The 21480-nt window shown below is 49.5% G+C and overlaps 1 protein-coding gene across 10 annotated transcripts in view; it reads right to left on the reverse strand.

Moving 5' to 3' along the window:
* The window catches only part of LOC112869085 (serine/threonine-protein phosphatase 4 regulatory subunit 1), an 83644-nt gene that overhangs the window by 16067 nt on the left and 46097 nt on the right, over positions 1-21480 (reverse strand). For all 10 annotated transcript variants that reach the window (XR_015249567.1, XR_015249566.1, XM_086702566.1 and 7 more), the window contains 5 exons: positions 15161-15307; positions 4308-4415; positions 3406-3471; positions 1372-1530; positions 637-821 (listed from right to left, as the gene is read on the reverse strand). Coding sequence is in view for 8 of the 10 variants with exons in the window: in XM_086702566.1 (XP_086558692.1) it covers positions 637-821; positions 1372-1530; positions 3406-3471; positions 4308-4415; positions 15161-15307 (665 nt within the window). In the remaining 2 variants the exon portion in view is untranslated. The remainder of the gene's footprint in view (positions 1-636; positions 822-1371; positions 1531-3405; positions 3472-4307; positions 4416-15160; positions 15308-21480) is intronic.

Here is a 21480-nt window from a genome sequence, read left to right on the forward strand (position 1 = left end):
AGGACGCACCAGTCTCAAAAAGGAGGTGTGCTATCTGACGTGTAAATCACTACTCCCGTGCTCCGGTGTGATGCTGACAAGGGAGAGACGCTTGCAAACGACCTCGAGCGGTCTGGTTAGCGTTGTACCCGTGATCCTCAGACAAAAGATGAGAAAACTCCGAGATCGATCGCTAGAACTGACTAGAGAAGCAGCACAGCGTCCGCCAACGGTGGGTCAGGAATGGCCCCTTTACGTGCACGCGATATCCCACGTTTACGTGCACGTAACATCATCCCACGGCATAAGCGTACATTTGAGGGATTTCACATCTTCGCTTGCGTAAGTCACCCAAAGAACTTCATTAATCAAAAAGTAAGAGAAAATTTTCTTTACAGGTTATTTAATCACTACTCTCAATGAATATTTTATCTAAATTTAGGAGACACAGTAGCTTCATTATTTATAACCCAGTAGTCATGCTTCAAAATCATTATTGCAATTACTTTTTGCTTCTTTACATAATTAAAGCTCTAATATTCCATCTTGCCCAGGAGGTCACTGTTACTAAAGCTCCAGACAAGATAATTGCTAAAATTTTAGGTGGACGCTTGAGGTGAAGCGCGGGCCCCGGTAATCATCCCGCTCGGAGCTCACCAGGCCGAGGACGTGCTTCCACAACTGCCTGTGCCGGGCGACCCCGGGGTGAAATCAGAGTCCAGGCCCCGAGCCGGTGGTCGGATGCTGAGGGGGCCGTCTTCTCCAATATAAAGGCCAGCCCTGGGGGGGTTCGCAAAGGTGGAAATGAAGGGGCCCAGGGACTGGAAGGCCGCCTGGCGCACCTGCGAACGGAGAGAACAGAGCGGCGAACGTGGCGTCGGCCACACGAGTCAGGCCCCAGGCCGGGCAGCTGGCTGACCACCAGACTCGTCACTGTCCGCCGAATCGGGTCTAGCGAGGCAGATTTTCTAAGGCTTTCTCCAAATTCCAAACGGACCATTTTTCAACAGAAAATAAGGGAAAACTCACTACCATCCTGTGGTTTCTATTCTCCCAGAATTGTAATCCCACATCGAGTGACTGCACACTTCACAAAGTGCTGACCAGACTGTATGGACCACAACGGGCATGTTTGTGAGAGGAACAGAAAAGGTTAACTCTTCGGTTAGAGTGTTTTCCTTCTCGTTTCTCTGATACTCGCTCACGACAGGCATCAGGGTGTGTGCCGCCTGCTGACCAAGCACCAGAGCTTCTGAGACTTTAAGCGCCCTCACCCTCGCGAGGTCTAAATACGCCAATCAGTAACCGAAGAGACACAAGTCCAGGGGCCAAGACGAGGCCAGTCGGCCCGCGGTGGCTGGCGGCCAGCGCTGCCCAGTGGCCCGCACTTACCCATCGGCAGGGGTCGCTGATGAGTCTGATGAAGAGGGGTGACAGCTGGGCTCTGCGGACCTCCGGGGACGCGCTGTAGGACACAGCCATGAAGCACTCCGCACAGGCTTTTCGCATCCCCCACACATTATCTGAGCAGAGCTCCAAAAACTTTGGGATCTACCAAAGCAAACAAAACCGTGCTACTCAAATTGATCACCCTGAGAAGGGCAGAAAGCTTTTCTCGTGCCTTTTTTAATTACGGCGTATCCATAAATTAATGACAAAGAAGACGGAAATACATCCTAGTCTAAAAGGAATCATTTGAAACGGAAAGAAACTATGGAAGGAGAGTGAGGAAACATTTCCTTTAGAGATGGAAGTGATAGAAGGTAAACTGTTAAAAACTGACAGTAATGCAAAATAATTCCTATCCACAGAAATGCAAACGCGTCCAGTGGAATGTGCTCGATGATCACCCTGGGCGCTGGGCAGTTCTGAATCCACATGCAAGTTCACGTCAGTATCCCTTGGTCTGACCAAGAACGCGTGGCCCTTCGAGTTCCCCATTAAGCCAGGTGTTGGACCTTACCGGTTCCCTCACGAATAAAGGACTTCAATAAAATCTTTGACCTCTTTCTTCACTTGCTATCTGTAGGAGGGTCATGACCACATCCTCTTTTAAAATTTATCCTTCAAAAACGAGGCTTTGTTTTTGATATCCCAACGTAAAATAACCAGCCAAAATCCTCCACAAATGTGAATACCCGACTGTGGAAATATCCACCGACAGAAACGTTAGCATGTCGGGCACTGCTGTCCTTCATTCAGACTCATTACACAGAAGACTGCCGATTCAGAGCGACGGCCCACTAAGAATTATTTGGGGTGTCAGAAGTATGTTGATGTGGTGCCCACTTGAAATAAAACAAAATGAGCTTCTGAACTTGAATTTAAAAATCAATTTAGAGAGTGTACTTTTTGAGCTTGCATTCTAACCATACAGGTCACACATCCTGTCCGGTAAAAATCCCGTCCAGTAAAAGTCAAATAAAAACGCAGGCTGGGCATCCTGTCAAATCAAAGCGGCCAGCCCCTATTTAGCATAGTTCTGCGTAGGCACCAGGGAAACAGAGAAGAACAGGAGAGGGTGAAGACCCCACATCAGCGGAACCATAATGAGGTGTGATAAGAGACATGCACGTACTCTGAGCAAAATGTTACGGGGGTGCTGAAAAGGGAGGGATTCATTCTCTCTGGCACAGTGGGTAGGTGAGCCTCGACAAGGAGAGGACTTTGCGGAGGCGTGTGCACATTCGAGCCGGGTCTGAAGTGCGAGTTGGGTCCCACCAGGCGGGGAAGACACTGGAAAGAGAGGGATGGTAAAGGAGCAGAGGTGTGGCAGGGGGAAAGGCAGAAAGCGCCACGGGAGCCGAAAGGCCACCTGCTGGCTAGGGAAGTGGTTCTCTGTCCTGCCGTACATCAGGATCTCGAGGGGACTGAGGGGAAATGCAGACCCCTGGGCTTTACCCACCCCCCGCCCCCCATGAGTCGGACACACGGCCAAAGGTGAGACCCGCCCAGACTAGGGGAAGTGGCAAGAGGTGAGGCAGGAAAGGTACTTATGAAGGGCCCCCAAAGGCCAAGAAAGGTCTGAATTTTAACCTGTAACCTAGAAAACTCCCACTGGTCTGGGAGCCCAGGAGTGAGGGGATAGAGTCTAGGTATTCTAGAAAGAGCAGAGGAGAAGGGACAGAGTGGCTTAGACAGTAAGAAGAGACTCGGGGGGGGGGGGGGGAGTGATCAGTGAGGAAGTGACAGCAAAAGGCCACAGTAAAGTGGGCTGGGGTTGCTTCCGCTCCGTTCCATGGGCCAGCTGCCTAACACTTATGGGAAAAGGTTATAGCTTCAGAAGTCAAGAAATTTGGAACGCATGAATGCAAAACTGAGCTGTCATTCCGAAGTAACGGATTCATAAGTACAAAACTTCACGCTTGATTTTAAAAGTGCCCTAAGAAGTGCATCAGCAGTTACAACTGGCAAAACTTCACATACCAGAAATTTCTCAGTGGCTTCTTGTCCAACGGCATGACAAATATCACCAAAATTTGTAGCACACACCTTAAAAAGGCAAAAGGCATACCTGTTATCCTCAGCTTTCTTTTTGTCTTACCAAATCGTGACAACTAACGAGCAGAAGCCTCGAGGGCAATGACTCCTCTAGTCAGGCACCTGACAAGCACTTACTGAGCCTGCCGCCCACACGGCCCAGCCCAGTGCCCCTGGTGCGTTGGAAACAGAAGACTTAAAACAGAGTACCAAATCTTCTAGGACTTTCTGGCTCCCAACTGATCTCAATACATAATGCATTTGGTGAGCAATAAAGCAAAAGAGACCCCGAATATTCTCTGCGTGATAGATGAGACCTCTCTTCTTGCCGATGCGTCACAAGGAGAGACCAGAGGGAAGATGGCCAGTGACGCAGCAAGGAGGAGGAGGAGGAGGCTGTCTGGGGAGGCGTGGCAACGGCCTCGGAGAGGAAGAATCTGGTAACCAAGCGAACAAGCCACCGAAAGGGAAGGGGGAGGGCAGGGGTTGGAGTTGGAAGGTACGGCAAAGGTTAAGAGGGTTCTGGAACAAAGGGGCGCAGCTCATGAAGGGCCGTGCATGTTAGGGCACAGCACCTAACTGCAAGTCAGTGAGGTCCCGTTGCTCGTGTTGCTGCGACTAAGAGTAGGGGGCTGCCTCACGCAGGACCCGTCTCCAGGTCCCTGCGTGCACCCCTAGCTGCAGCCAACACGGGCAACGCTGTGCACAGGCTCTCCTCACGTGGTTCCCAGTGGCCACATTTTTCTTCCAGCCTGCGTCTACTAAAGCAGCCGAGAAACTGCCAAGGAATCGATTTTGAATTCTCCAACTGTTGGAATTTTTTGGGTTTCGAAACTCCGTGTCCCAACCTTCCGAACTTGAAAGAGCTTCCCGTCCCCACACAATTCACAGAATCGAGGGAGCAGCAGGCGTTCAACTGTGCTCTTGTTCAGCACCGAAGCCAGTTTGCAGATGATCTAGAAGCAAGAGAAAAAGCAGAGTCACTTGACACACCACAGCTCACATACTGCACACAGCTCCCAGTAAACTCCAGAAGCTGATATTCAAAACACGGCCAAGATACCCAGGAAGTAAACGTGGAGAACGCTTTCTTTTGAGTTCTGCCTAGTAATATGATCGGTAGAAGGCCAAATATCCCTTAAGATTTCCTCAGATAAGAGTCTGTCTGAAGCTCAAGCATTGCCATTTGCCAGGTACCTAGCATGTGTCCAAAACATAAATGAACAACTTGTGTGTGTTAACTCACTTTCCTTTCCCTAAACCCTATGACCTGGGCATCATTTATCGTCATTTCTGCAGATAGAGAAACTAACACTCGGAGAGATTAATTAACGTGACCCAACCCCAGCAGTGGTGAGGTAGGAAGTACATAACAGCTGGTCAGAGTAGAAAAACAGTTGTTGGCGATCCAGTAATGACACTACTGGGTATTTACCCCCAAAATACAAAAACACTCATTCAAACACTATAAACACTATGTTTATGGCAGCGTTATTCACAACTGCCAAATTATGGAAGGCAGCACACACACAATGGACTATTACTCAGCCATAAAAAAGAATGAAATCTCGCCATTGGCAACAGCATGGATGGAGCTAGAGAGTATAATGGTAAATGAAATAAACCAATCGAAGAAAGAAAATTACCATATGATTTCACTCATGTGTGCAATTTAAGAAATAAAACAAATGAACAAAGGCAAAAAAAAAGAGACAGGGAGAGGGAGGGAGGCAAACCAAGAAACAGACTCTTAACTGCAGAGGGCACCGGTGGTCACCAGAGGCGAGGTGGGTGGGGGGATAGGTGAAATCGGTGATGAGGATGAAGAGGACATTTACCACGATGAGTACGGAGTGATGTATGGAAGTGCTGAATCACTATATTGTACACCTGAAACTCACATTACACTGTATGTTACCTGTACCGCAATTAAAGTAAAACGAAAATGACTGGCTGCCACTGGGAAATGATCAAGGGCTGGTAGAAACTACAGGAGAGCAGATCCTTGAGAGAAGGAGCCATGCTCCACAAAAATGCACCTTGCTTTTCTGCCCAGGCCTGACCCACCCCGTTCTGCATTGCTACACAGTGTAACTGGACCTCAAGCAAAAAGTACAGCATTCCTGGCTTGAAAAGTCAGAGAACAGAGAGGGAGGTTGCCAGAGCCATTGAAAAATGAGGGCAGAAATCCTAGGAAGGAAGGAAGGAAGGAAGGAAGGAAGGAAGGAAGGAAGGAAGGAAGGAAGGAAGGAAGGAGAAAGGTCAAAAAGGGCAAGCCCCGCTCCCCCAGGTCTGTGATTAAATACTCCTCTAATTCTTGGCTGAACTCAAAACCGTGCATACCCAGAGGAGATGGGGAGGTTCACAGGGAAAAGCAATTGCCCAAAGGCAGAAGGAACTGAATAGTCTCAGCTGCTGACTATCGCAGAGGGAAGAGAATCTGAACTGTTTGCTAGAACAAAGGCAACACTCTTCAGAAGAAAATAACAGAACCCAGAGTGTCTACAATGTTTCATGGGTTGCTAACAACAGACAATAAAAAGCTCACAGTACACTTACCACGAGGAACACGGAACACAGGGTGATGTATAGAATTGCTCAATCACTAGAATGTACACCTGAAGCTAACATAACACTATAGGTTAACTATATTGGAATTAAAATTAAAAACTTAATGTTGCAAAAAAATAAAAACAAAAACACAGATCTAGAAAAAAATTCATACACATGAGAGGAAATAGGAAAATGTGGCCCACAGTCAAGAAAAACAGTCAGCAGAAACAAACCCACAGAAGAGCCAGATGTTAGCATTACCAGACATTAAAAAGCCTTTGAAGCAGCTCAAAGGCTAAAAGGAAATAGAGTCCTAATGAATGAACAGAGAGGAAATCTCATCAAAGAAATGGAAACTATAGAAAAGAACCAAGCCTTCTGGTAATAACACAGTCAGCTTGATCTGACTTACCATCCTGCACATAGCAACTACAGAATCTTGAAGAAAAAAAATTAAAAACAACCATTTAAGAGCACTGGAGAGCAACCAAAGGCGGAAACTAGAGGGGACGTTATCGTTAAAAGACGAGCTTCAATAGGAAAGATTTGCAGGGCAGCCCCAAAGTGCGTGCTTGATTCAATTTGCTGAAATCTGTGATGGACTGCTAAATTATACGTGCATGGGGGAGATCCCGGGAGACCCAGCAAAGGAGTAGTGACCAGAGATTTCAGCAGCTACACACCACAAAGGAGAGAGCAGGGAGGTGGAGATCAGACAAAACAAATGCCCGCTACATGAAAAATCACTTTTAGAGCACCTTATAAAACAAAATAGCCATCTTATGACCAAAAAAGAAAAAAAAAATCACCTTAGAGAAATAAAACAGAATCCAGACTCTCAACAGTGTATCATTTATAATGTCTGGTGTTCAATTAAAAATAACTACCTATGGGGGCACCTGGGTGGCTCAGTCGGCTCAGCGTCCCACGTCATGATCTCATGGTTGGTGAGTTCGAGCCCTGAGTTGGGCTCTGTGCTGACAGCTCAGAGACTGAAGCCTGTTTCGGATTCTGTATGCCTCTCTCTCTGCCCTTCCCCCACTCATTCTCATTCTCTCTCTCTCTCTCTCTCTCTTAAAAATAAACATTAAAAATTTAAAAAAGAAAAAACTACCTATGTGTTGACAGGAAAAGGTGATCCATAATAAAGAAAAAAAAGTGGTCAACAGAAATCGACACCAAGGTGAGATCCCATGTCACAACTATCAGACAAGGACTTTTAAAAAGCTCTTATAGGGGCGCCTGGGTGGCGCAGTTGGTTAAGCGTCCGACTTCAGCCAGGTCATGATCTCGCGGTCTGTGAGTTCGAGCCCCGCGTCAGGCTCTGGGCTGATGGCTCAGAGCCTGGAGCCTGTTTCCGATTCTGTGTCTCCCTCTCTCTCTGCCCCTCCCCCATTCATGCTCTGTCTCTCTCTGTCCCAAAAATAAATAAATGTTGAAAAAAAAAATTAAAAAAAAAATAAAAAAAATAAAAATAAAAATAAATAAAAAGCTCTTATAAATATATTCAAGGATTAAGAGGAAAACGTAAGCATTATGAAGGACACATTGGGGTGCCTTGGTGGCTCCGTCGGTTAAGTATCAGACTTCAGCTCAGGTCATGATCTTGCAGTTCATGGGTTCAAGCCCCGTGTCGGGCTCTGTGCCGACAGCTCAGAACCTGGAGCCTGCTTCAGATTCTGTGTCCCCTCTCTCACTGCCCCTCCCCACTCATGTTCCCTCTCTCTCTCTCTCTCTCAAGAATAAACAAACATTAAAAGGTTTTTTAAAAAAAGGACACATAAAGAATCTCTGTATCACAGAGATTATAGAAACTATAAAAAAGGTCAGAGCAGAAATACTAGAGCTGAAAAATACAGCAACTGAAATTAAAAACCTAATGGGTAGGCCAAACAGCAGATTAGAGATGACAAAAAGAGTCACTGAACTTAAAGACAGATCAATAAAAATGATCAAATCTGAACATCAGAGAGAAAATGACTAAAAAACCAAACAGAACCTCAAAGACATGTGGGGCAGTGTGAAGCACCCCGACTCTGTGTGATCTAAGTCCCAGAACGAAAGGAGAAAATAAGAACGGTACACAGAAGAAAAGCACTCGAAGGAACACCAGCCAAAATTTCCCGAGTCAGGTGCAGTGCACCAACACACAAATCCAAACAGTTCAATAAACACAAATCAGGATAAGCATTCACTCTGCAAAGATAAAGAGAAAAATTTTAAGAGCAGCCAGAGGAAGAAAGGATACTATAAATACAGGACCGTATGAATGACAGCTCGCTTCTCCAGAAGACTACAGGGTGAGATCTTTAAAGCAATGCCAGAAAAAACAAAAATAAACCTATAAAGCCACAAGTCTGTATCTAGTGAAACCATCAGTCAAAAATGAAGGCGGGGCGCCTCGGTGGCTCAGTTGGTGGAGCATCCGACTCTTGATTTTAGCTCAGGTCATGATCCCAGGGTTGAGGGGTCGAGCCCCACATGGGACTCCGTGCTGAGCATACAGCCTGCTTAAGATTCTCTCTCTCTCCCTCCACCCCTCTCCCCCACTCATGTGTGTCCTCTCCCTCTCTCTCTCTAAGAAAAAAGAAAAAATGAAGGCAAAATAAAGATATTTTTAAATAAAAAATGGAGAGATTTCATCCTCAGTCAAGCTAAAAAAAATACTGAAGTTCTTTAGGCTGAAGGTATGATACCAGATGGAACTTTAGATCCAGGAAAGAAAGGAAGACTACTCAAACTGGTAAAAATGTGAGGCTATTTTTTTCCTTTCTTAATTTCTTCAAAATATAGGATTGTTTAAATCAAAAATTGCAATACTGTATTATCAGGTTCATAAGGAAGGTATATGTCCCAATGTGTGTGAAAACAACAGCACACAAAATAGGAGAAGGAGGGTGTGGAATGACTTCATTGCAAGGTGTTACAGGTTTTGAAAATACTCACAGAGGAATTTAAAATATAGCACTACAAAAATACTCAACTGGCCCAAAAGAAGGCAGGAAAGAATGAACAGAGGAACAAAAACAGACGAGACAAATGGAAGAAAATAACAAAATGGCAGAATTCGATCCCAATGTAATCAATAACTGCATTAAACATAAACAGACTGAATGCTCCCATTAAAGAGCAGAAACGGTCAGACGAGGTATACAAGCAAGGCCACCTCCATGCTCACGAAAGCGGGAATAGTTTAAATGTAAAGACACCTAACGAGGAGAGTAAAAAGGACACACGCGTACACTGTGACAAACCATAAGTGTAAGAGTCCCGGAGGAGTTCTACGAACATCGAAGTAGACCACAAGATGCAGATTGCTATCAGAAGCAACATCGTTCCTTAATAAAAGGGTCAAAAGAGCACAAAGATATAAACGTAAAAGCTCTGCATGCTTAAAAGGGAAAAGATGGGCTTAAAAGTAGTTTTTCCTCCTTAACAAGCTAGAAAAATATAAGCAAACTGAAGTAGAAGGAAGGAAATAATAGTAGAAACCAATGAAAAAGAAAACAAGCAATAAAGAAATCAACAAAGACAAAAGTAGGTTCTTTGAAAACATCAATAAAATTGATAAAGCCCTAGCAAGACTGATCATGAAAGAAAAAAAGGTCGGGGGGGGAGGTGCACCTGGATGCCTCAGTGGGTTAAGTGTCTGATTCAGGTCATGATCTCACACTTTGTGAGTTCCAGCCCCAAGTCAGGCTCCACACTGCCAGTGCAGAGCCTGCTTGGGATTCTCTCTCATCCTCTCTCTGTCCCTCCCCCACTCACTCCCTCTCTGTCTCTTTCAAAATAAATGAATAAACTTGAAAGAAGGAAGGAAGGAAGGAAGGAAGGAAGGAAGGAAGGAAGGAAGGAAGGGGAAAGAAAGAAAAAGAAAGAAAGAAAGAAAGAAAGAAAGAAAGAAAGAAAAGACAAGACAAACTATCACTGTCATAATGAAAGGGGAAAATACTACAGATCTTACAGGCATTAAAGAAGGGATAAAGAAATAGTATAAACAACTTTAGCCCAATAAATTTAACAACTTAGATGAAATTAATGAATTCCCTAAAATACACAACTTACCCAATGACACAAATGAAATAACAAATCTGATTATAACCCCCTATCTGAATTGGATCTGCTATCAAAAGCCATCTCACAAAGAAAACTCTTGGACCAGAGGTTTTACTGGTAAATTCTAACAAATATTTAAATTCTAGCAAATATTTAAAGGGAAAAAAACACCAATTTCGAATAGACCTTTCAGAAAACAGAAGAGCAAGGAACGCTTCCCAACTCGTTTCCTGAGGCCCAAATAACCCAGAGTCTAAAACCTGACAAAAAATATGACAGGAAAAGAAAATTGCCCACAATAGTCCTCTTGAATATAGATGTGAAAATCCTCAGCAAACCGTAAGCAAATAACAGAGAAGGGAGCACTCTTCATGGCAGATGGACTCGAACAGTCAATGCACGCTATACCAGTGGGTGCAAATTTGATGACAAGCACACTTACAAAGCCTCAAAGTGACTCCCCTTCTTACGTCCAGAGGGGAAAGAAGTCCCTAAAAGCTGGGCAGACACCGCTTCTATCTCCCCAGTCACCAGAGTCAACAAAGGCCAACTTCAGAACAAACTGGAGTCTTGGGCCTCCCGCCAGGACACATGAGAACATGTTACTTCATGTTTCTTGCCAAACAGAGCCTGAATCCAATCATGAGGAAACATCAGACAAACCCAGACTGGGAGACATCCTACCAAAGAACTGGCCTGTGTCTTCACATGGAAACGTTACAAAACTCAGAGGCTGGGGACCTGCTCCAGATAAAAGGAGACCGAAGAGATGGGACAATTCCATGCACCTAGTGATCCAGGACTGGATCCTGGACGAATGACAACATCTGAACTTGAACTGTGGAGGAGATAGCAGCATTGTACCAGTGCTAGATTTCCTGATTTTGATCAATGTGCTATGGTTGTTTAAGAGAGTATTTCCTTGTCTTTAGGAAATACACATTGAAATATTTAGGACTGAAGGGGCATAATGTCTCTCACTCCCAAATGGCTCCGGTAAATACATACACATACATACATGTGTATCTGTGTGTGTGTGTGTGTGTGTGTGTGTGTGCGCGCGCGCGTATACGCACGCATAAGGAGGGAGACTCAAATAAATTCTCCTGGAGAAGCTGGATAGAGGGTATGCAAGAGTTCAAGAGTTCATTCCTGAGAATTTTCTACAAGTTGAAAATCAAAACAAAATGAGAAATTATCCACCCCCCCAAATTTTTAAAGAACTCTCCCACTGCCCCCCAAAAAAGAAAAAAGTGGGGGGTCGGAAGGAAAAGAGAAAAGGAGGGAGGGAAGAAGGGCTTCCTGTCTCTGAACCTGCTTTCCTCACTGCACACACTGCCTGGGTCAGCAGCTCACCCGCTAGTCTACGTGGAATCTGCACACAGCAGACATGAGGGGGAAGAACACTGAGTGGCGGGAAGGTGGCGGGGGGGGGGCAGGGGGGAGGGCTGCAGGGAAGGGAAATTATCCCAACATGAAAAGGCTTGCGCGCCGAGCTCGGAGGACACAGCTCTCTGACCCGGCTCGAGGCAGACTTGTACAGAGTGGTGGCCACAATAAATGAGCACGCAGGGCTCCCGTATCCAGGGTAACGGGCAACTGAAGAGTGCCCAGTATCTCCAGCCACCCCTCTCCCTCCGCCACACCCACGTGACCTTATTACGACCCGTAGACAACACTTCCAGAATCATTAAAAGCCGGCCAGCGCGCCGAGTGACAGGAAGCGATATTCTGGTGGCCCCGGGAACGAGTCGCACGGAATGACCGTCTTCACAAAGTTACTCGGGGCCAACTGTTCTTTAGAAGACACCACCACAGCCTTCTTTTTAAGGAAATGCGCAAATAAAAATGAGCTTAAGAATAGGAATGACGACAAAAAAAGAGGAAGCCTGAATGTGAAAACGTGTTGAGAGAGAAAAATAGGCTTCTGACAATTAGTTATAATCTCAGAATGCTAATGGCCTTCCTGCGAGCAAGAGGAATTCTAATTGGTCTCCGGTGGCCTGTTTATGCTGTCTAGATCTAATTACAGAATGGGGCGCTGCCGGTCTCTACCGATTCATTCATTCAACAACTAACATTTATTTAGTACTGACTCTGGGCCTGGCACTGTGCTGGGTGCCGATGGGAGAAAGCCACCTGTGTTCAGAAGCTCACACTTCTGAAGGAGGAATCAACACCCAGCGCAATTGCTAAATGACAGAAGACAGATGACGAAGCAAGCCTTCTGACTGCACGAAGGAGGGGGTCACGGGCGCCGTCTACCAGATAGGGAGAGATTTCACGAACCGGAATGCGTGTGCCCGTGAGAAAGCAGGGTGGAAGAAACCAGCCTGTAATTTCCATCGCGTAACTCAATGTACAAATGCCCAGGCCACGTCTCGTTGGCTACCTCTGATTTCCCTAATCAAGTGCGCACCAGGGTCGCCGGCACCAGCATGAGCTGACGGTCGCCTCTAATGGGAGCGAAGGGAAAAAAGTGCAGAGGCACATTTTGCCTCCAGAGGCACCCGGGTTCCTCTGGGCGAGACGCAGAGAACCGCACTGTTCTTGGAGCGCCCGCGCGCGTGTGTGTGTGTGTGTGTTTCCGTGTGGTGGGCCGCGGCCACGTTCACGCCGCGTGGCTGGGAAGAGAGTCCAAAGCACGAGGGTGTCGGAGCAGCACAACTGACTGCTCTCCTCTCCTCACCTGTCACCTCACAAGCACATGTGGGTGCTCACAGTGTTCGGGGGTCACTCACGGACCAGCTGAGAGCCCTGCCCTCCTTGGGGAGCTCTGTAAACCACACGTGTGGGCTTCTCCTAGGGGAAGGAAATCTGCTCTCTGCCCATCCCGTCACTTCTGAGCTAAAGAGAACGGGGCCCTCTGTGCGCCTCGACACAGGGTGTCCGAGGGGTGGGTCCTCTCCAGGAACGACCCCCTCTTGGCCTTCGGGCTCCAGGAAAGGGACACAGAACAGCTTCTGAATCTGACCAAAAAGCATGCATGGGTTGGACAAGACAGCCTGAATCCTGCTTCCAACAGGGCTCCATGGGAAGGGAAGGGGAGCTCCTCCAGAAATACCCTGAAACGTGGGTGCATCCTGGCCTGCAAAGGGTTCAAGACTAAACGTTCTTTGCAGCCACGTCTGGAAGCTTTCACATTCAAGTAATGATATCAGTCACTCACTTAGAATGAAAAACACAATTTATGTAAACTAATTTGTTCTGTAAGTGATTTGTGGAGATAGCTTTTTGAAGGCTTGTTGTATTTTCCAAATATTTTCGCCAGAAGAAAAAAGGAGGAGGAGGAGGAAGAGGAGGAGGGGAAAAAGAATATTGCTGGCAAGAATGTAGTGGTTGAAAACAAAACCAAATAAAAATCATGCAAAAATGCCTCCAGCATTATCTTTCACGGTATTATCAGGCTGGAGGGATAAGATACTTGGTTGTCGGTCGTAACCTTGGGTACTTGCCTAACCAACTTCCCAACAAAAAAGATCTAGCTGGCAAAGTTCACTGCTCAACTGCCAAACAGTCCAACTAAATGCTATTACCTGAGTTCATTTTGCAAAATAAATTTAATTTCTTATAGGGAAACTTGAAATTTATAAAAGAACCCTGGAGAATTTGAATTTTAATAATCAATTATTCTTCAGCCTGATTCATCTTACAAACATATGGAATATGCAAAAATGTGAATTAGTTTAAAAAGCCAGCCCTGTAACTCACAGTTGAGGAAAACTTCTACATAAATGAAGAAGAATTACCAAACGCTCTCATGCTACAATAGAATTTTCTAGCGCCGTGCTGCTTGTTTCCTCACTTCGAGAAAGAATCCCTCTCACCTCATTCTTCTTCAACCAAGAAAACAGCCATCTCCTGTATCTTATTGTATTCAGAAATAAGGCCCAGGATTTTTTAAATCTTTACGTGTGGTTTTTCTAAACTGCTAGGATAATTCTGGGGTATTTACTCTTGTAAGAGAAACACGGGGCGGGGGAGGGGGCGTGCCGTGCAGCACCGTCTGCTTGGGTCAGCGGACAGGGGAGCAGCCGCACAAAACAAGATGGCCGCGGGTACCCTTCCCTCGGGCCACAGAGGAGAAGGCACGAGAGTCTTCGAGAGTCTTCGTCTAAGCCCGGGAGTCTCTGTGTGTAAGGCGATACGTGAAAGCTGGTACTGGCTCATTAGCAGCTACTTCATGAGTGAAGGTTCCAGAAGCAAGGAGAAAGTCCACGACTATACAGTCACTTCACAGTGGGTACAGAATCATACAAACCCAGGGATGCCACAAAATTAACTATTTTTTTAAGTTTATTTATTTATTTTTGAGAGAGAAAGAGGAAGCGAGCATGAGTGGGGAAGGAACAGGGAGAGTGGGCAACGGAGAGTCCCAGGCAGGCTCCGCACTGTCAGCACAGAGCCCGACACGGGGCTCGAGCTCACGAGCCATGAGATATGACCCAAGCTGGAATCAAGAGTCTGACGCTTAACCCACTGAGCCACCCAGGCGCCCCTAGAATTCAAAGAAGAAAATGGAGTATTTGTCCTAGTCCTCTCACTATACACCTTTCACTGGTGTGAGCACCGATACTTGAATAGGGCATTTCTCAAACTGCTGCACTCTTCAGAGTGGACTCTCATACCCACTGACACACCTACGTCCGGCCTGTCCTCACCTATAAACAGACACACAGGCCGACTGGATTTTTCCTAATTGCCCGAGGACTACCCAAAACCATCTCCCATACTACACTGGGCCCCTTGCTTTGGGAAACAAGGCCCATGATCCCAGTGGGTTCAAGGACTGACTGGCCTATAAATCTCTGCATCTCGCCCGGCAGAAGTCTGTATCTTGCCTCAACTCTGCCTAAACTTTGATTTCGACAGCTCTGCTGTCTTGAAACAACTGTCGATCCAAGGATGATTGTTTTCGAAACACGCACGCGTCCGAACTGTGGACCTTCTCCGGCCGAGGCCAAATCGCCCGGTGCCATGTTCGGGCAAGTGCTGGCCAACACCGAACACCTGTCATACTGACAGTCAGGCTCACTCCGAGCTTGGGACCGTCCACCAGGGTGTGGGGCTGTCGTTCCCTAGACAGACTCACGTTCACGGCTTCTGCTTTATATTCGTCGTCGCTGTCTGGGGCAGAGAGTGCCAGCAGGATCGGACACACTTTGTTTTCAATATCGTGCTGGGAAATTAGATCTTGTTCCAGAAGAATCAAGAGCACTTCCTGACTTGACTTTCTAACCTAGAAGAGGACAAAAGGCCAAAGGTGAAACACGGAACGAGCGGAGGTGCTCTCGGGACCCAAACTCCCGATGCAGGGTGCCAAGCTGGCCCTGTCCCCTGCCGCGTGCATGGGCCACACAAGGCCTCCCGCCCTCCACCTGTACTTCTTCCCGGAGGCCCTAGAATACGCCGCTCCCCCTGCCGGGCTGGTTCCCTCCGTTCCTCTCCTCTCAGGCCAAACATCCCTTTCCCCAGAACCCCTCTCAAGGCATGTCCCCCATCGGTCTGTGACATGCCCCCCCTTTTCCCTCACGACCCGTACCCCAGCTTTCTACGCAGACACTCGCCTACGCACACATAGGGGGCCGGGGGGCAGGGGCCCAGAGAAGACCCTGCAAGACAGGACCCAGAGGACGCCTCAGTCCAGACCAGAGAGGAGCCAGGCCGACGAGCTCTTTGTTCTTCAGAGTGGGGGGGGGGGGGGTGAGCGAACACTGCAACTCGGGGGGGATCCCGGGAAGCTGCCCAGAGAACACGCTTGGGGAAATGAAAGCGCAGGAAATTCCAATTTACAGCCCAGGTAATGGCAGACGCGGCCCAGCACAGTGAGGCTGAGGCAGGAAAAGAGCGGGGCCGAGGGTGTGAAGACAGAGTGGCAGCTTGGCAGACGACAGTTACAAAAGACGCCACGCAGGCTGACCACGCACTCTGATGTGGAAGCCTCCCAGCAAGTGACAAGATGAAAACAGTCTTCTAGAAAGATCATTCCGGCAGCGGCGTTCCAAGTAAATTGGAGGCGATGAAAGACCGAGGGCAGAAAGGTCGGCAAGGCAGCTACTGCCACAGTCCCCGTGGGAGGGGCGGGGAGAGAAAAGATGATGCCCCGGCAGTACTGCCAGGCTGAGGTGACAGGAGCTGCTGTCCAACTAGAGGCAGCAAAAGCCCCCAATAACGCTTATTGAGCTTCTGGTGCATGCCTGGAGCAGAGACCGGGAGAGCAGCGCAGACCAGGAGGGCCGGCCCCAGTCCCAGGTGGCAGCTGAGGCGCAGCAGGCAGGAAGGGCAGGGCCTGGGCGGACGCGGAGGAGAACGTCAAAGGCGATTAGAAGCCAAGGTTAGGCGCCGGGGGCGGTGGGCGAAGCTACGTGTGCATCCAATCTCTGGGGCCTTTGAACGCGACCTCCTTTGGAAAACAGGGTCTCCGCAGATGGGATTGGGGGTCACGGTAAGGACCGGAAGGCCATCCAAGATTGCCAGGATGACCCTAAGTGAAATCACAAGTCTCCTCACAAGAGAGAGGCGAGGGGGGAGGACGGACTGAGGAGGGGGCAGCACATGCAGACACAGGCAGAGGCTGGGGATGCGGCCAGCAGCCAAGGGGGTCGGCGCCTCCGGAAGCCGGAAGAGGCAACGAACAGATTCTCCCCTGGAGCCTGGAGAGCAAGCGTGACCCTGACGACACCTGGGTCTGGGACTTCCAGCCTCCGCATCTGTGACAGAATAAACGTGCGCCGTTTTAAGCCCCCTGGCTTGTGGTGCTGTTTCGGCCGCTCCTGGGCACTGCTAGAGCAAGCCAGGGATGGGGACAGGACAGCACGGCACATGAGCCGAGACTCGAGACAGGGAAACGGGCGGCCCAGGGGAGGGAGGCTGAAGGGCCGGCTGGGGTCGGGCAGGGCTGGGGCCTCTGGCGATGACTCCCGGACACTGGGAGCCCCACGCGTGGGAAAGCAGAGGAGTGACAAGACCAGACACGGCTTCGGGGAGGGTGACCCGTGAGAAGCCTCAAGCGGCCCTGAAAGCTGCAAGGGCGGGCGAGGGGTCCCGGGGCACAGCTGCTCTGGCTTTGACCGAGGCGTGGTTTCGGGGGGTGGGGCACAGAGAGGAGAGGGGAGGTTTGAGAGACGCTGCCGAAGAGAGCTCAGCTGGTCACTGCGGACGATCCTGGAAATCAACTATGCCTCGGGCTACCGCCGATCACCACATGGAAGACGTGGAAAGAGGCGCAAGACCGAAGGTAAAAAGAACAGGAGTGGGTGCTGGAGTCTGAGGGCCCGACGCGACGCAACAGATGCCCCGGGAGAACCATCAGGGGGCTGTGGGGACGCGCCAGCTCTGGAGGCCTGGGTGAGAGGCAGCCACGTGCCCGCAGAGGCAGAGGGGATCACCCAGGGAATCCGACACGGTGAGAAAACGACACCGTGGAGGGCGGGCCAGGGCCAGGGCCTGGGGAGGACCAGACCGGCAGGCAGGCAAGGGGTTGGGGGGACACCTGGGTCGCCCACAGGAGACACCGCAGTGGTTTCAAGGCTGCGCCTCATCTGCATCCCACAATCAGTAGCTGGGCCCCCTCGGGCAAGCCTCGGCTTCTTGTCCACAGAAGGGCACGATGGCCTCACCCACCTCCCAGGGCAGCCATGGGGGGCACGACCAAGGGCTCAGAACGGTGTGAGGGCGCCAGTGGCCCCCAAATGAATGCCGCTTCACTGGCACTGAAATCCTATGGCTAGTCACCAAGACAGAGATAGAGGCAGTGAGGTGACCCTGGTGCACATCTGCTTGACGACGAGCTCCGGGAGGAACGGAGAACGTGGCCCGGTCGGCCCTGTGCCCCATCGTGGGGGAGAGCAATGTTAAGTGGCCAGGGGACATCCGAGAAAGGTTCTTCAAAAACCCGAAAGTAGTTAATGGTGACCAAGGGCGCAAAAAGATCAAGTAAAGGCAAAAAAGAAGTCACTCAAAAGATAAATCGATTGTGGAATAAGTATAAATGCAATAGTTTCAAATAGTTAAGATGAATGACCAAGAGCTCTCTGGATCAGTGTGGCTAGATCTTAAAACGGAGGAATAAAAGCAAGGGGCAGAAGGCAAATACGGTCTGATGCCATTGATTTAAGGTTCTAAAGCACCTGAAACAAGGCACTCTCTTACTCGGGGCCGCTTACACGACCGGTGGGAGTCTAAAACTCTGGATGGGAGGGACACCCCAGGCTCAAGAGGGGAGAGAGGGAGAGGAATGGCATGAGAAGGGGCACAGCACAGTTTTAACCGTATCTGTAACGTGTAAAGAAAGCAATTACATAGGTCTAAGGCAAAACTACAAAAGGCTGACATTTGCTGAGTGAGTGTGTAGGTATACGGGTATTTATTACACAGTCCTCTCGTGTCATTAAAATATTCCACGGTATTTTAAAGATCAAAACTATTTTTGAAGAAACAGAAACACTGGGGCGCCTGGGTGGCGCAGTCGGTTAAGCGTCCGACTTCAGCCAGGTCACGATCTCGCGGTCCGTGAGTTCGAGCCCCGCGTCGGGCTCTGGGCTGATGGCTCGGAGCCTGGAGCCTGTTTCCGATTCTGTGTCTCCCTCTCTCTCTGCCCCTCCCCCGTTCATGCTCTGTCTCTCTCTGTCCCCCAAAAAATAACTAAACGTTGAAAAAATAAAAATTAAAAAAAAAAAAAAGAAAAGAAACAGAAACACTGGATTTCACAGTAAGACAGCTGAGTCCCCAGCAGGACACGTCTCCACGGGCTCTCGGGGCATCGGCTGCAGTGGGTTGGGTTGCCGCCTGGCTGGGAGCCCTTGCAGGGAAGAGGCTCCGGACGGACAGACGCTCCTCTTTCAAGAAGCTCGGCAGTGGTCCGCTCAGGGTCAAGGCCAGGGAACAGGAGGCTGAGGGAGATGTAGGCATGATGATACTCAAAAGAGAAAAGCCAGTGCGGGAGACTGGAAAAGTAAGGCAGCTAGGAGACAAGAAGCGGGAACAAAGAGGCAAATTCTGAAGCCATCAAATGTGAAGAGGGGTTGGGACACCCATTCCCCCGGAGACAGAAGGCAAGTAGCTCAAGACAGCTGAAGCAATGTGGCTACACTAGCGAATGGCGTCGGCTGATTCAGTTCTACAGCCCTCCACTCCAACTCTACCGGGTCCCAGGCCCTGGGCTCGGTCTCAGAGATGTATCAAATTAAGACACGGTTCCTACAGTCAGTGCTCAGAGTCTAAAAGGGTAGAGAAAATACTAGTTACAGGATCCAGAAGAGCCCGGGCAATCCCCAAACATCTACCAGATGAGCCTCAGGAAACCAAGCCCGGCATCCCGGGGTCCTTCTCCAGCTCAGCCGCGCCCCAGCACACACAACCACGTTTCTCTGCACCTCAGCTCCCTCACCTCTAAAACAAAGAGGAACTAATGAGCCCCTACTTTGCAGGGTGGTTAGGAAGGGTAAACAAGATAATCCTCGCTAATCCCGGAGCATGGTGCATCACATGGTGAGAGATCAAGAAACGGAAGCTGTTCACAGTACCGGCGACCACAGTAAGGATACCGACACCCGGCATGATTCTGTGATTTCATACCTCCCACGAGTCACTGCAAGTGCCACGGCCAGAAAGAGTACCCGATGACGATGACAGACGGAGGAAGGCCTGGGTTGAGCTGCAGACACTCCGGGACCGGGGACGGGACACACCCACCCTTCTCATATGCAAAAGAATCTGGATCTCGGCCTAATTCAGATCTTACTACCCCCTGGGGGACCGTGAGGCACTCCCACAGGGTGGGAGGGGGGATTTCTGAAAGGGCTGGCCTCAGTCACAGTGAGGCAGAGCTGGACAGGAGGAGGAGAAGAGGGGCCTCTGGAAGGAACAAGGCTACCAGCCTGGGCAGAGTGAGGGGGAGGCACCAATTGGAGGTGCCATGGCGGGTGGGGGGCTGGAGGCCCATGGAGTCGGCTGTGCCCGAAGGCACTGCAGAGTCTGAAGGAAAACCTTCGGGGAGATCGGACTCTGCTGCCTTTCTATGTTTGGAGGTGATAAGAACGGAGAAGAGGGGGCGCACTCAAGAGTTATATGTTTATCATGAACAGAAAGGACACACGGCAAGGTCCAGCTGGGCGAGGGAGGCAAGAGAAGGGAGGATTTCGATGGCCCCAGGCTGTGGCTCCGGGGGACTGGAAGAAGCAGACGCGGCTTCCACTCATCACTCATCGAGGGAGGGGATGAAGACTGAAGGTCTCTATTTCCTCTGTGGAGGCAAAGGCCAGGTCACCTGTTTGGTGCCAGGCAGGGCAAGGTGAAGAGGCTTGATGACAGTGGCAGAGGCCTGAAAGAGCTGCCTTGGGCGACGTGGGAGCAGCTGAGCAGGGACAAGTGAAAGGGTAGGCGGACAGTGCTGCAGTCGGCTGCGATCGAATCCGTAAGTGTGCAATGGCACCAATCAGTGCACCCCCCGCCCCGCAGACTCAGCCTCCGTGATGCAGGAGGGCTGTGATGGGCAGGCAGGACCAGAGCGGCAGAGGCACTGTCAGAAGGACACAACTGGGGGGGCGGGGGGGGGGGGGAGGGTACCAGTGGAGAGACCAGAAAGGGGGAGATGAGGGAGGGGACAGCCGAGGAGGACCTCAGGGACCCGTGAAGGCTCAGCGCGGTGGCTGAGCAGGGAGGGCAGGCTGCGGTGAGGGGGTGGAAGGCCCTCTTGGGGACTTGAGCTCCGGAGACGCCAAGGCAAAAGGAGTGGCCACCGTGCGAGGGCAGTGGGTCTGGCTGTCGCAGGGCCTGAGCCACTGATATGACTCTTCAGCACACACAGCCGAGAGCCTGGGGTCCAAACCACCGTTCTAGCCTCTCCCCTTCTGGAACCAAACAGATGGCAGTGATCTATGACAAAGGTCAAGGAAATGTCAAGTTCTCTGACCCAGTGCAATCTCGTTTTCAAGAACATATCCAAAGGTAAAAGAACAGATGCTCACTGCATCTACCGTATCAAAAAAGCTGGAAGAAAGCTAAGCTTTCAACCAAAGTAAAAACAGGAAGATTATGAAGATGTACAATGTCCACTACGTGCAGATTCGCTTTCTGGGGCAGGAAATCGGTCCTACTCAGGTCTTTATCCCCAGCACAAAGCACCACGCTTGGCTCATATCGGGCACTCAGAAACCGCCAGAATAAATGAATGGATGGGGAAAACTGCATCACGTTAAGCTCAGACCTATGTGGGGGAAGACGGAAGCACCTAGACAAGAACATGTAAAAGTAATCCAAACACTGACATCAGGAGAGGGGAAGCAGAAAGACTGTCTTCCTTATTGGAACACTGCCTTTAACCCTGTCATAGTTAACAGCTCAAGTATTTGCTTTTTAAAAATGCTCAGAGCAAGGGAGAAATAGCAAGCCAAAATGGCAGAACTATCTGCA

This window comes from Puma concolor, chromosome A3, assembly GCF_028749965.1.
Source record: "Puma concolor isolate L17-30 chromosome A3, mPumCon1.1.hap2, whole genome shotgun sequence".
In the NCBI taxonomy this organism is placed as follows: domain Eukaryota; kingdom Metazoa; phylum Chordata; class Mammalia; order Carnivora; family Felidae; genus Puma; species Puma concolor.